This window comes from Poromitra crassiceps, assembly GCF_964638095.1.
Source record: "Poromitra crassiceps genome assembly, chromosome: 15".
Taxonomy (NCBI): Eukaryota; Metazoa; Chordata; class Actinopteri; order Beryciformes; family Melamphaidae; genus Poromitra; species Poromitra crassiceps.
In genome coordinates this window covers 19,270,252-19,284,158 of record NC_139634.1, presented here as the reverse complement: position 1 = coordinate 19,284,158, position 13,907 = coordinate 19,270,252, and the positions used below count along the sequence as shown (strand labels likewise).

The window sequence follows — 13,907 nt, the reverse complement described above, 5'->3', positions numbered from 1 at the left end:
GAAGGTGCAGTGCAGCAGCAGCAGCCGCAGCAGCCTGCAGTGCAGAACAGCCAGGAAGACACTGAGGCGACAGAGAGGAGACCAGTATCAGGTGAGCTGGTAGATCATTATGGATCAATACGTTGCTGAACTCCATAGTCTAGAGACTAGAGCAGTCTACAATGAGTGCAGCAGTCGAATCATTTCCATTCCTTTACGTTTACAATGTAGAAGATCCCAGATTCATGTCAACAAAATATTTAAAATAACAATTGCGAATTTGCAAGAGCTGCGACCACATATGCAAATTCTCAAAATGCAGGATGCCACCGTGCATTTTGAAATTGCCCCCCCCCCCCCGTCATTGGCATGAACACAAACCATTGACATATATAAAGTCAATGACACACACACTGTAGTGGAAATCAATAAAATGCTTTCTTGATTCATCAATAGATCAGTTGCTGGTTGAAAGTGAATAAAGGAGGATTTATTCCATGAAAAAGTTCCATCTGTACAGAGAGTCACACACCATGATCAAATCTCAAAGTAATGTGCGCAGATTCAAAACAGCTCTGCCCACTTATACAGGACTTCCAGCCCCCCTCCGGTGGCTGGTGTGAAATTCCATTAGCTCACAGAAGTTCAACCTTGGTCTTCTCATCAGACACAAGACAATGTTATCTCTCCCTAGGAGTGCTCTCCAGGGAGGTACGGTGGTGCAGTGGGAAAACATAAAAAAAAAAAAAAAAAAAGGAGTGCTCTCCCGTGGGAAAGGGAACCGCATAAATGCTGAGTCATTCCAAATAGTTCACTTGAGAGACGTCTTAGAGAGAGAGAACCATAGATCATTATTGAACAGAGTCAATAATGATCAACAACCAATCAATAGGCAATCAATCAATGAATTTTCACTCACAACACACACACACACACACACATGCGCGCGCGCGCGCACACACACACACACACACACACACACACACACACACACACACACTTGATGCCAAATGTCAGCCTCCTAGGGTGAAAACTGTGGCCGCCAAAGGGTGGTGAACTTTTTGTGGACAGACCGACAGACAGAGTGACTTATAACAGAGCTGCTGGTCGCAGCTAAAAATTGAAAGGTAGATGTATTTTTCTCTTCTAAAATAACCAAATTCCCTTCTTCTCTTGTTGTCTCTTATAGTCCCAAGTGACCTTGACATGACTGGACTGAGCTTTCTGTCTGACCTCTGCTCGAGCCTCAGCGACCCTCAGCCTTCCTCCCTCCTCTCTCTCCTCGACCCCTCCTCCACCTCCTCTGTCCACCCGAGAGCCCAGCTGGACCCGCGCTACTGTACGGACCTGTTGTCCCGTCGCACCAAAGAGGTGTACCCCTACCCCAGCCCGCTGCACGCCGTGGCCCTCCAGAGCCCCCTCTTCATGTCCCACAGCCAGGAGCCGTCTGCCTCGCCCAGCCCTGAAGGACCCCATCCTCCTGATGACCCGCCAGGGTCCAGTCCCACCACTTCCGGTCAGCAGCCCCCTGCCCCGGCCTCCCTCACCCAGCTGGAGCAGTACATCTCACGGCTGGCTCGCCAATACCGCCGCCGCCGGGTGGTCTCTTCCACCTCGGACCTCACTCCAGCTGCCACCGCTGGCCCAGTCACCCACTGGGGCCTTCGCACCCCTGGCAAAAGTCACGGTTCCACCCAGTCCCTTTCTGCCTTCGAGAGCCGTAGTACGCCCACCACCCTGCCAGGGGGCAATGTCACGCCGTGCAAGTCCCTGCTGGGGAATTCAGCCAGAGTCAGCCTCAGCAGTATTGGGAAAAAAGCCAGCCGGAACTCCATCAACCTGGGCAACCTTCCTTCGGCAACCGCAGAAGACTTGAATATACATGTAGGTCTGCATCTTAACCTCAATCTCAACCTGGCCCCGGGTTTAAATGCGAGCCTGGGTGTGGCGGACAACTCCAAAACCAGCGGCGCTTTGAGGAGCGACTTTCCTGCTGCTGCCTCCACTGCCTCTGCTACATCACTGTCCTCCACCCCCGCCCCGGCTCTTAGAGCTCGGCCTCGCATCTCCACCTGCCCCTCCACCCTGAGCCACCGCAGTTCTCTGGAGGTCACTTCGGGGTCTGGGGCAAGTTCTGTATCGGGGGCGCCAGCCTGCTGTCGCTCCCTGGACTGGAGTGGCGGTGCCCCACCTGGGGCTGGAGTATCAGTGTTTGGTGCGAATGCTGGATCAGCTCCTGGGTCTCAGCGTAGCAGCATGGTCCAAGAGCCCGGCTCCAGCCCTAAGCCGAGCGAAGACTCAGCTATGGTGGGAGAGATCTCCCGCCTGTCCGGCCTGTCCAGAGCGGTGGTGGTGGGGCTGATGGAGCAAGGTGTGGAGCTGGACGTCGAATGCTTCCAGGCGGATGCTGCAGGTGAGGCGAAGGGTCAAAATCACAATCGCTTGATGACCTGTGACCTGAAGCCACAGAGACCCATACAGCTCTCTCTCAGTGTCACCCACTCTCCACAGTCTCAGTCCAGTCTCACCCCTCCTCTCTCGCACTCCCCCCTGTCGCACTCCGGCAGCCCCATACACCCTTACCAATCGGTTCACACGCCGTCTCCGCACTATTCCTCGCACTGCCATTACCAGCAGAGCCCTTCCCCGTCCGACCCTCCCTCCTCCACGGCTTCCTCCCCCGCCGCCCGCCCTAACCCCAGGGGGCGCTCCCCTCCCCGCCCTCTCCAGCCGTCCCCCCTGGGTCCCACCCCTCTGTCTGTGTTCCGGCGGGACGCGCCCTCCCAGTGCTCCCTGCCCCGCGCCAGCGCCTCCCCACTGGAACACGGCGCCATCCGGCCAAGGGGGGGATCGCTTCGGCAGAGTGTGGGAGGAGGAAGTGTGGGCGGTGGTGGTGGTGGGTGGAAGCGGGCAGAGGGGGAGGGGCTCTACAGAGGGAAGCATGCGTCCCGCGAATTGATCAGGGCGTCGACGGTGAGCGGCTTCGCCAAGAGAGAGAACTACAGCTCCGTTTGGGGAGAGGAGGAGAACGAGCAAACGACGGCCCAGACGCCCAGAAAGACCTCCAACAAACTCTGGAGGGGCTTCGAGGGACGCCTCTGGGGGAAAGAGGCGGAGATTCAAAGAGAGGAGATGGACAGAGCTGAGTACGGCTACGGATGGACGAGGAACAACAGCGGAGGCTGGAGGAAAGATCACCAAAGGCCAAAGGGCATGTCCAGCAGTAAAGACAAGAGACCAAAAGTAGAGAGCTCTCCCAGCTTCTCTAAGAACAGGGGGAAGGATGACAGGGAGAAACGCAGCTCCAGCTTCAGGGTTTCCAGGAGGGCTCTGTTCCGCAGCGAGTCCCAAGGCTTGCTGCTGCCCCGTGGCCAGAGAGAGGAGCCCACCAGGCGGGCACACTGGGTCTCCTCCCTAGATGTGGGGCGAGGCGGCCTAGAGATGGAGAGCGAGGAAGGGGTCAGGTCATTGGGAGTCAAGGCGGAGGACAAGCGGCTCTCCTCCACTGCCAGCCTCTTCAACCTCTCTCGTTCTCAGAGCCTGGAAGGCAGCTGTCACTCCCTCTCCTCTCCTCTCTCCTCCCCCTCCTTCTCTCCATCCCCTCCCCCGCAGACCCCCCTCCAGCGCTCCCGTTCACTGCGGGACTTGGGGAGGAGGGTGTTTGGCTCCATGAGGTCCCTGAGCCTCAAACGGAAAACATCCAAGAAGTGAGACATGGCCAGTAAATGTGCATCTCAATAGTTTCATCTTCCACAATGTTACAATCAAAACACCAGTGACGGTTTGTATTTTATTTTATGTAAAGGGAAGTGCCATCATTTTTCATCTAAAAACTTTTCAAACGTGACTCTAAACTAGGGTTAGAGTCTGATATATTGATTCACCAATATTGGCCATTTAAAATATTAGATATGGGCCCAGCGTGTTTGGGAGTGAACAGGGCTATCTTTTTACACCTAAAGAACATAAAATGCCAATCAAATTTCTCCAAACAGCTTGTGCCGCATAATAAACGTGTTTTATACTGTTGACCAAAAGTGCAATATTTACCTCAATTGGACAGTGGTTAGCGCTCCTGCCTCAGACCCCCTGGTCCATCCCAGGTCCTTTCTGTGTGGAGTTTGCATGTTCTCCCCGTGTTCGTGTGACTTTCCTCTCACCATCAAAGACATGTATGTTAAGGTTAATAGTATACTCTTAACATCCTGATAACATCTAGGCTTGTGAACCCCAGGAGGAATAGCTGCTGCAATGCTGTAGTAGCCTGGTAAACCAGCTTGTCTCGCAGAAGCAAATGAAATGTGAGTTCACGTGACGGGCTGGTTTACCAGGCTAATGCTGTAGCTAATGGTGAGCCAATCAACTTAAACTTTGTCTCATATTTTCTTCGCTGACAATGCTCTCATCACGCTACAGCCTTCTAGAGGAAGACTCTGCTTGCAACCTTAGGGCGACTCTTGGCACATTGTAGAATAAGATGTGTTGTCGATAAGAAGATATTGGACTTTTGGATCCACACAGTGGAATCAACTGGCTACAAAACACAGAAGCAGAAGCTGTTTGGAGAAACTTGATGGGACATTTTAAACCTTTTTGGAGCTGTAAAAAGATGGCCCCATTAACTTCAATGGTTTGGAGCTAACTTGCTGTGTGTTTGGTTGTCCTATGAACTGCAGTGGAGTTTCAAATGACATAGGGAACTACTCGTTTACAGAGCTGCAAACCTTAAAAGTTTAATTGGAGTTTGAGTGTCACATGGTGTACACGCTGTTTCAGAGGCTACACTTCTGGGGGGACACTTGTAATTTTTGGACAAGAAAGTGGTTAAAGATATTTAATATAGGCACAAAATATTGACTGTCAGCAGCTGAAGTACAATATGGGTCAAACTCTACTCTAAACCATGAGTGTTCCCCTTCTGCATGCTGCTCTGTGACTGTTCAGTGATAATGGCTATTGTGAGAATGTGATATTCCTCTTCTTTGTTTGTTGGCAATATTGCCTTTGAAGTACAATCATATTGGCCAGATATTGACCAAAATCAAGCAAATACTCTTTAACTTGATATTGTGCTCAGGATTTTGAAATGTATATCAAATGATTAAAATACTATTGATAAGAATTGTTTGAGACAAAATGTGGCTTCTCATGGCTTATAATTAATAAAAGAAACTTCTAACTAAAATGTACTCTGCCTGAAATACCTATATTAACTATACGGCTCCTAGCATGTAGTGTTATTTCCATCAAAATAATGCATTTACAACCAAATGACTGAGTTCGATAGGGTTTCAGAGCATGGAAATCATTTAAAAAATATTTATTTGACCAAAGCAAAATAGGAACACATCACATCAACATTCACAGCACTGACCAGAGACTACCACAATCAAGCATGAAGGCATAAACAGGCCTTTTGAGTAGTGCACAATAGAGTCTCAATGCAGCTAACATATGCATTATTGTGATATATCTCCACTCTTGCCTTTAAAGTCCCTGGAAACCAAATTCAGAGATTTGTTTCTAAACCTATTACACGTGTTCGAAATTAGTTGCTGAAAACATGTGAAAAGTCTTAGCACCATCTAGTACTACTGAATTGTGGAGTTTTTCTGTTCTTCACCATTTCTGTGATCACAATTTTTTTAGCAGGCCATAATGGTGGCTCGATGACATCATGGAGTTATATTTAGCATGGCCCCTCCCCTAACACTAAATAAAGTCTAACTGCCTCTACCCTTCCAAGAGTGATGAAAACTGATTCATAGAGGCTGGATAGCAGGCTACCTCTACCCTGCAAAATAAAATGAAAAAGAGAGGGGGGGGGGGGGGGGGGTCAAAGGGGGCCCAGTTTCAGAGCCGATAATACTGCTTACTTTTTCATTATTTGGAAACTTAATTTGATATACTTGGCGACATGTTCAAATTTGGCTGGATGGTTAACGCATGATTCTGTGGTGTGACAAAGTCAAAACACATTTATTTTGGCTTTAAGAGGGCTAGAGAAAACATTCCGTTTCATCTCCCTGTTGCTAGGAAACTAAGTCCTTTCTGCACTCTCTCCTTCCCATCTTCAGCAGCGTCAGCTCTACTTTCCTCAGCAGCAAGCATAAAGGCCTATTCTATTCGTGGTCACTCTAGTGAGCCGGGCACGAGGCAAATATGACGTCATTGTGCTGGGCGCATTGGGGGCGAGGCCTCCGCAACCGCTCGCGCGCATGCAGTACCTGAAGATTTTTCTCACGGCGCGCAGCTCCCAGGGCGCGCTGCACTTTGCAGGAGAGACAGGGAGAGAAATGAAATGAAGTAGTCCACTGAGCCGTGTTTTGATCACATTTCTTGACCCATGTGGTAAAACTTTGATTTCTACCTTAGAGACTACACGCAACACCAAATCAACTATAACAATATTTATTGTGATGAAAGTCTTTGGCGGAGGGCCCCTTGACCCAAGGGGAATCAGCCACGTGACGGCGGACTTGCCATGAGTTTGGCAGCTAGGGGGTGACGGAACCCTCCTCCTTTGGGAGAAGAGGTCTACCCTGGTGGTACTGGGGTGGAAGCCGGGGAGGTGGTGGGTTGACACTGCGCACAGAGACAAAGAGCATCAGACAGGTAGGAGGGAACACCCCCTTTTAAACAGCCCGCTTGGAGAGATGGCAGGCTGACATTGGATAATTGATAATGATGATGTAACTAGTTCCGTCTCTGGTAGAACCTCCGTAAACTCTCATTTCTAAGTGTTCATTTTTTTGTCATTTCAAGTAAACGTGCTGTGTTGAGAGAGAAGCAGCACAAAGTAGGCTATAGGGCTGAGAACTGAAACGCCTATTTACCCTCAGTAAAAACAAGTTTGATGATTCAATTAATCTGCTGATACGGTCGTTTCAGAGTGAAACTGCAGGCAGCACTGCACATAATGGCTTTCATTGTCACTTTAATGGAGAGTTTGTCACTTATCACTGTATCAATGTAACATGATTATAGGCTATACTTGGCTGCAGCTCTGACCATGAAAGCCTCGGTGCCTGCGCGGACCTCGCGCCGTCTGCAGAGGTCTGCCTCACAGTGCCTGGCTCGACTAGGTTAGAGGCTTAAGACTACGCTCTCCTCATGCACACCTCAAGGAGATAAGCAGACACTCTCCCAGCTTGCGGTCAGCGGAGGTCAAACAAAGTCTCTCCCCGAGATTGAGGCTTTCTTTGGTGGGCCGAGTTGGGGGGCTTAAACCTGCTCCCCGTTGTCGTTGATCTCCTCTCCTGTGCTGCTGCCGGAGGAAAACATGCTTTGGTACATGGCCCTCTCCTTCTGCAGCTCCCTACCCAGCTTCTCCTCAGCCCTCTGCAGGTGCTTCTTCACGTTGGCGTCTGAAACAGGGGGGGGGGGGGGGTGTCAAGTTGCAGGAGGCAAGGTGAGAATTTGTAGAATTATGCACAATGAAAAGGTATTGCATGTGCGAATATGTATTTTATCCAGCATTATTTTTTTTATCAAGAGATAAATGGGAAAATGGGCAAGTACATTTTTCTGAATGTTCTTTAAATGTCACATATTTGGTCTTTGAAATAAAATATACAGAAAAGCACAGGGGACTCATGAAATGCGAGTATAGTTTGTAATTTGCTCTTTTTCTGCACGTTTGAAGAATGTCATGATATACATAAATGTATATATTCAGAAATGAGCTTTCATACAACACAAATATGACATTCAGATCCCCCCCCCCCCCCCCCCCCAACTTGGTAGATCAAGAGTGTGCAAACAGTTGTCCTTTTAAGGTAATACAGCATTTTGCTTCGCGTTGATTGGTGGACTACGTTCCAAATGAAACAGCATCCAGTCAAATATTTTCTTATATGCAATTTTACTATGTGCAATGAACTGGTAACAAATATGAAATGGTTGGTTACAAACTTGGCTGCAGTAAAAGGTTGAAGTGAATATTTATGAACTATAAGAACCAATGCAGTCATTTGAGAAAAATTCCCACCTGAAAATAATTTGTCAAAACTGATATCAAACAGGGTTCCCACACCTTCTTAAAAATCAAATTTAAGGACTTTCCAAGGACAATGCCTCCTATGACATCATCAGTGTGACAAAATTGAAACAAACAAACATTGCCCACATGCTTCCTTTTATACATAATAAGATGAGAACTAGCAGGCTTTACAGAAGCTCACGGACATAAATTACAGAGAGAAAGGCTTGCATGCCTGAACACTTTGCAACTGTGGTGTGTTAAATCTATTTACATGAAACATTTGATCATATCACTCTTGGTCATTTGCATTTCACCTCAGACAAGACAGGACACTGCTTTCAAGTCAGAAATGCAGTTACCTACATTTGCTAGAAAGATGAACACGAACAACATTTCAGTTTCTCAACAACTAGGGCTCTGCTAGATGATGTCACTAGGTTGACTGTACAGTACAGTAGTAAGGATTTTGAACGTTTTGATGAATCAAAACAACCACAATCCAAGTCGGAAGCCTGAGCCTGTTGGAATTTTAAATCCTGACTACCAACAAGTAACTAGCCTGTACTCCACTACTGTACTCTGCTGTACACATACAGTACTGTACAGTCAACCTAGTGACATCATCTAGCAGCGCCCTAGTTGGCGAAAAGGTGAAATGTTCATCTTTCTAGCAAATCTATGAAAATGTCAGACTTGAAAGCAGTGTCCTGTCTTGTCTGAGGTGAAATGCAAATGAACTAGAGTCATATGATCGAATGTTTCATGTCCCTAAAAAATATCAAAAGAATTTCAATTTATATTCTTGCACAAGGATTCAAGGATTTCAAGGACCCGTGGGAACTAGGCGTGTCAAAATTAATCGTATAATCGATGCATCGAGATGCGGATGTGTGAATCGAATCAAATCGTTGACAGATGAATCGGTGAATCGTTTATGTTTAAATTTCTGTTGACATTCAGATTTTAAAGCCCCAATCAGTAAGATTTTTGACATTTTTACTGTAATATAAGAGCTTTTTAGTCATAGGACATGGTAGATTGACTTGTAATAGGGAGAATCTCGCCTTTATTTATCCCACACCGCCCTCCATTGGCCAGCCCTGGGACTAAGCAGTTTGTCTGCCATGTCCCGTGGCAAGAGATGTGCGCATGCGCTCTACAGCGGCAGCGTTGTATTCCTGAAAACCAGGAAGTAACTCTACGAAAATGATGTTTCACGGAACTATGGATTATTATTTCATCACGTGGTGAGTACCCGATGTCACAACATGTACATAGAGCTTTCTGGCACTGTGTTTTGTTGACTTTGAAGGCGATATCGTTAATATCAATACTATTGCACGCAGAGGGCGCAGTTTCCCCAATAGCAAAACTTGCTGAATGGGGCTTTAAAGCACTTTCTAAGTAAAAAAGCGACTTGATATTTATCTGACTGCTTGTATTAATTGAGGAAAAAGTAGCCATGTGCAGTAATAATACAGAAAATTGAGGATTTGATACTTGGAGCTGCAATACTTTGAGATGCATCGTGGAATCGAATCGAATCGTTGACAGATGAATCGTAATCGAATCGAATCGTGAGGCCAGTGAAGATTCACAGCCCTAGTGGGAACCCTGATTACATTTACACTGAGGATGGGAGATAGAAGTCCTGTGCTAGAGGAGCCAGTCCTGTGCTAGAGGAGCCAGTCCTGTGCTAGAGGAGCCAGAAATATCTCAATTAAGTATTCCTCCTACAGATGACATCCAAAGCCTGCTGTGGATGACACACAAGTCCTGGTGTGCCAGCGGGTACTTTCTTACCATTAGGCTGCCCCCTGCAGGCCTGGGTGAGGTACTGCTTGGCGGTCTGTGCGTCTCCCAGCTCCAGAGTGGCCACTCCTGCCCTGTACAGTGCTTTGACATCACCAGGCCGCCGCTGCAGCACCCGCAGGCTGTACTCCTGCACACGAGCGTAGTCAACACTCTGTTTCTGGAGCAAACAGGCTAAGGCAGAGGGAAAGAGAGAGAGAATCAGTAAAATAATGTTACATTCAGGTTTATATACCACCCTATCTACACTTGTAAAATTGTATTCAAGATTTCCACTACATTTTTGTAGCAGTGGAGACAGGGACACTGCATTGCTGGAACCAGGGTTTGCTCCAAGATCTATCCAAATATTTTTAGTGGTAATTTAAAAATGGATACTGCAAGTTCCCAACTACCCTATTTTATTTTTTGTTTTGGCTAAATAATATATTCTAACGATTGCTTTTTCTAACAGACAGAAAAGCCAAATATAATATGGACAAGTAGGACTATCTACCAGCTAAGTTGTTGTAGCAGTCCACTTGTATGCTCCTCAGTAACTCCTCCTGTGCGGCTGTGAGAGCAGGTGTCTCAGGTCCCAAGCCTTTCACCGCCACCGTCACATCGGGGTCCAGGCCCCGGAGGACCAGCAGAGCCCGGTGATAACGGCCGACGGCTGAGCGGATGTTCTTCTCTCGGTAGAAAGCGTTCCCCTCCGTTTTCAGACAGGCCGCATCTTGTATCTGGGCGTCCAATTTGGCAGAGGAAAGTTTGGGCTTTGTAAGGCCAGAAGAGCCCGGTTCTGCTGCCGCCGCTGGCCCCAGCATGTCTCCTCCTGCAGCCGTTGGACTAGATGACTGGTGAGATGAGACAGTCATTTCATGTATTTAGATACACCTGGAAAACCTACATAGGCTACATGGACACATTTTAGAAAAATCACTTATATCTGATCTCACTATTTCAAGTATTTCCACAACTCTGAGGCTGCACAGTATCAGTGTGGCTGCTGTGGGACACAAACTTAGTTGTTTGCTTGCTTCTGATTAGAGCTGTCGCGATTCCTCGAGTACCTCGAATAACTCGAATAATTAAATTGATCGAGGCCAAAATGATTCGCCTCGACACGGCATTTAGAGAGACTGTTTCTCACGGACGCTTACTGGTGTGGCACAGCGCTCTTCCTGTGTAAACACGTGAGGACACAGACAGACCAGAGAGCAGCTATAGCGACTAGCGAGCGGACCCCGCAAAATGGAACGAGGCGACGGAGAAAGCAGACAGGAGGAGCCGGGAAGGGAAGAACCAGGGCCGAAAAAGCGACCGAAACTGTCTAAAGTGTGGGATCATTTCACGCTGAAAAAGGACACGAACTCAGTGGTGTGCAAGTACTGTAAGACGATCCTTGCATATCACAACAGTACCTCGTCAATGCTTCAGCACCTGAACCATCCAGTCTACGCATCCACCAGCGCATCTACGTCGAGCGGAGCAAGGTAACGTAACGTTAACTATACACAACGCTAATGTAAATGTATGCTAATGATTGCTACTTGATATTAAGACTAGTAGTAGTTGTGCTGCTGGCTTGCCACGTTGCCAATATGACTATTAGTAACTGCATTCACGCTGCATTTTATTGATGTGGCTTGCCGTTTTCTGTGAGAAATACAAAGCTCAACCTAACGTTAACCTAACGTTAGCGGCTAATTTAACAGCGTTGTGTGTGTGTGTGTGTGTGTGTGTGTGTGTGTGTGTGTGTGTGTGTGTGTGTGTGATCACACTAGCCTGTTGGTGTGTGAGAGAGAAAGAGAGAGTGAGTGTGTATGTGGAGAATGTACATTTACACACCCTAGACCGGTCGACTCTTATCATGATGATTGCAAACAACTATTTAATTGGTGCATTTTAGGCTCCAATTATTACACCACCTGACCTGTTATCTTGCTATTCTGATATTTGTGTCAATAATAGGCAACAGGTCTAGGGTGTGTAAATGCGCATTCTCCAGTTTTGTTATGAACTTACCTAATAAATATCAATATTAATTATTATTTCACCTCTTTTTCAGCGGATCACAGCGTACAATGGACAGCTTTGTAAGGACGGGTCCATCATGTTCAAGTGAACAAGCAGCTGAGTTCAGCAATAGCATTTTGAATATGATTGTGACAGACATTCATATTATTTAACGGTTGCTGCTGTACACTGGAAGAACTCAAACGTCAGGTTGAAAAGATGACACTGCCAGTTCTATGCAATTTAAAAATAAAAATGTTGTTTTTTCTAAGAAAGAAACTAATGTAGTTGTTTATTTGAAGAGATTTATCTTATTTTTTGGTGTATATTTACGATAAGCCTTTGAAAACACAAAAAATGGTTCTTATCCGATTACTCGATTAATCGATGGATTATTCGGTAGAATACTCGATTACTAAAAGAATCGATAGTTGCAGCTCTACTTCTGATCAGCGTTTTGCATTCATTGGCGCTGGATTTTGTTGATGCCTTTCCATTTTATAGGCTACTGAGTAATATGGCCTCTCAAAGAAATTATATCTATCAGTTGTGACCATAGACTATATAGGCTTGTGACTAGAACATGGACCTAGGTCACAGCCGCAGGGAGGGAAACAGAACCCACTCGAGTCGCCAGCCATTTTTTATATAGCTGGTAACGTTATAGCCTCAACGCGAGACTCATCAGTCAGCGTTGAGGCTAGTAACGTTAACTTTAACATGATATAAAGACATTACGAATCATTGGGGTCTTCTGGTAAACGATTCGTATTATTAATTCAATTTTAAGACATTTTAATCACTAACCTAAACCTTAGCCCCGTCAGAACTCTTTCTAGGGTAGCATAGCTAGCCGAAAGAGTTCTGACGGGGCTACCTAAACTCAATGTACTACAGCAATGAGGGGGGCTCCAGCTAAACCTAACGTAGCTTCCAAGCTAATTTCACCTCCCTGTCCCTGCACAGTTCACACACACAACCCCTTCCTGCTAATTTCATGGCCACATGTGTGGTAACGTTACCACATGCGTAATTAACATTATAAAGAAGGGAGCATCTCACCTTACAGGCCATGGAGAAATCAACCGTCAGACGGTTACTTCTTGGACAACCATTGTTATTCTTTCTCCCAGGCACTTCCTTGCTTTCTCTTCTTCAGAGTCTGTGGTCATAACTTCAGCAGTTGAACTTTACGGCACGTACTGCCACCACACGGCCGAAACAGGAAATTACTACTAGCCGTTCTGGTTATTTTGCACATCACAGCAGCACCATGCCTTTTGCAGCCTGATACACACATGGATAGTCTATTGCCATGGCTTGCAAAAAGGTGGGGTTACAGTTTATTATTTAAGAAAGAAAAAAGTTTTACATGTACACGATAAAAAAAAATCAACATCTGATTGGCACCTGTGTAGTACATAACAAAACATGAATGTCAATGTAGGCTTCCAGTAAGTTTAGATCCCACTAAAATGCAACGAAGCTGATCAGGGTCTTTTGGCCTGCTGTGACCAACACAATTAAAACTTGTAGCCTAATACCCTGACATGTGCTTGAACAGAGTAATGAATTATCTCTTGACAGTTGACACATCCAATGGCGTAGAGGCTGAAAACTGTTAATTATTTCACCAAAAATTCAGCATTGGTATAAGACTGAGACATGTTAATACAGCTCCATATAAGAAATATGATGTATGCATCCCATCAATTATACGTGGGCAAAATACGGCCCCAGGGCCGGACCCGGCACATCTCAATCCGTCCCTCAACGTCCTCAAAGGAAAACAAAACAAACCCCCCAAAATCAATAAAAAGGCAGCAGCAGGGGGATAAATGGGGAAGGGGGGGTAGATCACTCACCAGGGAGGGTTTGGAAGGGGATCATCGAAAAATGTTCTTGTGTTGACATGTGCAACTATGTTTATGTACTTACAGATATAAATACTTGGATATAATTGTGTGCAACATGTATGCTATGTGATGCATACATTAATTTAAGTTAATTTAACTCAAGAGCAATGAATGTACTGTACACTAAGTGGATACTGATGCGCTGTGTATACAGTACACTGTATGGATACTGTGTTTATATGTATGTATGTGTGTAGGTATCTGTGTATGATGTAATT

The 13,907-nt window shown here is 46.3% G+C and overlaps 1 protein-coding gene across 2 annotated transcripts; it reads right to left on the bottom strand.

Moving 5' to 3' along the window:
• Positions 1 to 5,283: 5,283 nt before the first annotated feature.
• ttc9c (tetratricopeptide repeat domain 9C) lies at positions 5,284 to 12,918 on the bottom strand. Of its 2 annotated transcripts, none has more exons than XM_083651629.1 (4): positions 12,836 to 12,918; positions 10,272 to 10,611; positions 9,767 to 9,949; positions 5,284 to 7,346 (listed from the first exon to the last, which is right to left on the bottom strand). In XM_083651629.1, the coding sequence occupies exons 1-4, from the start codon at positions 12,845 to 12,847 to the stop codon at positions 7,204 to 7,206; spliced, it is 678 nt and encodes a 225-aa protein (XP_083507755.1). In that variant the 5' UTR covers positions 12,848 to 12,918; the 3' UTR covers positions 5,284 to 7,203. The 2 variants fall into 2 exon arrangements, with proteins under 2 accessions (XP_083507755.1, XP_083507756.1); XM_083651630.1 differs by having other exon boundaries at positions 12,841 to 12,904.
• Positions 12,919 to 13,907: the final 989 nt, after the last annotated feature.

Excerpts from the sequence above, each read along its gene's own strand:
- ttc9c (XM_083651629.1), bottom strand. Across the intron at positions 9,950-10,271 it reads CTGCTACAACAACTTAGCTG|CCTGTTTGCTCCAGAAACAG; the intron begins GTAGATAGTCCT and ends CCTCTGCCTTAG. Across the intron at positions 7,347-9,766 it reads CTGCAGGGGGCAGCCTAATG|ACGCCAACGTGAAGAAGCAC; the intron begins GTAAGAAAGTAC and ends CCCCTGTTTCAG.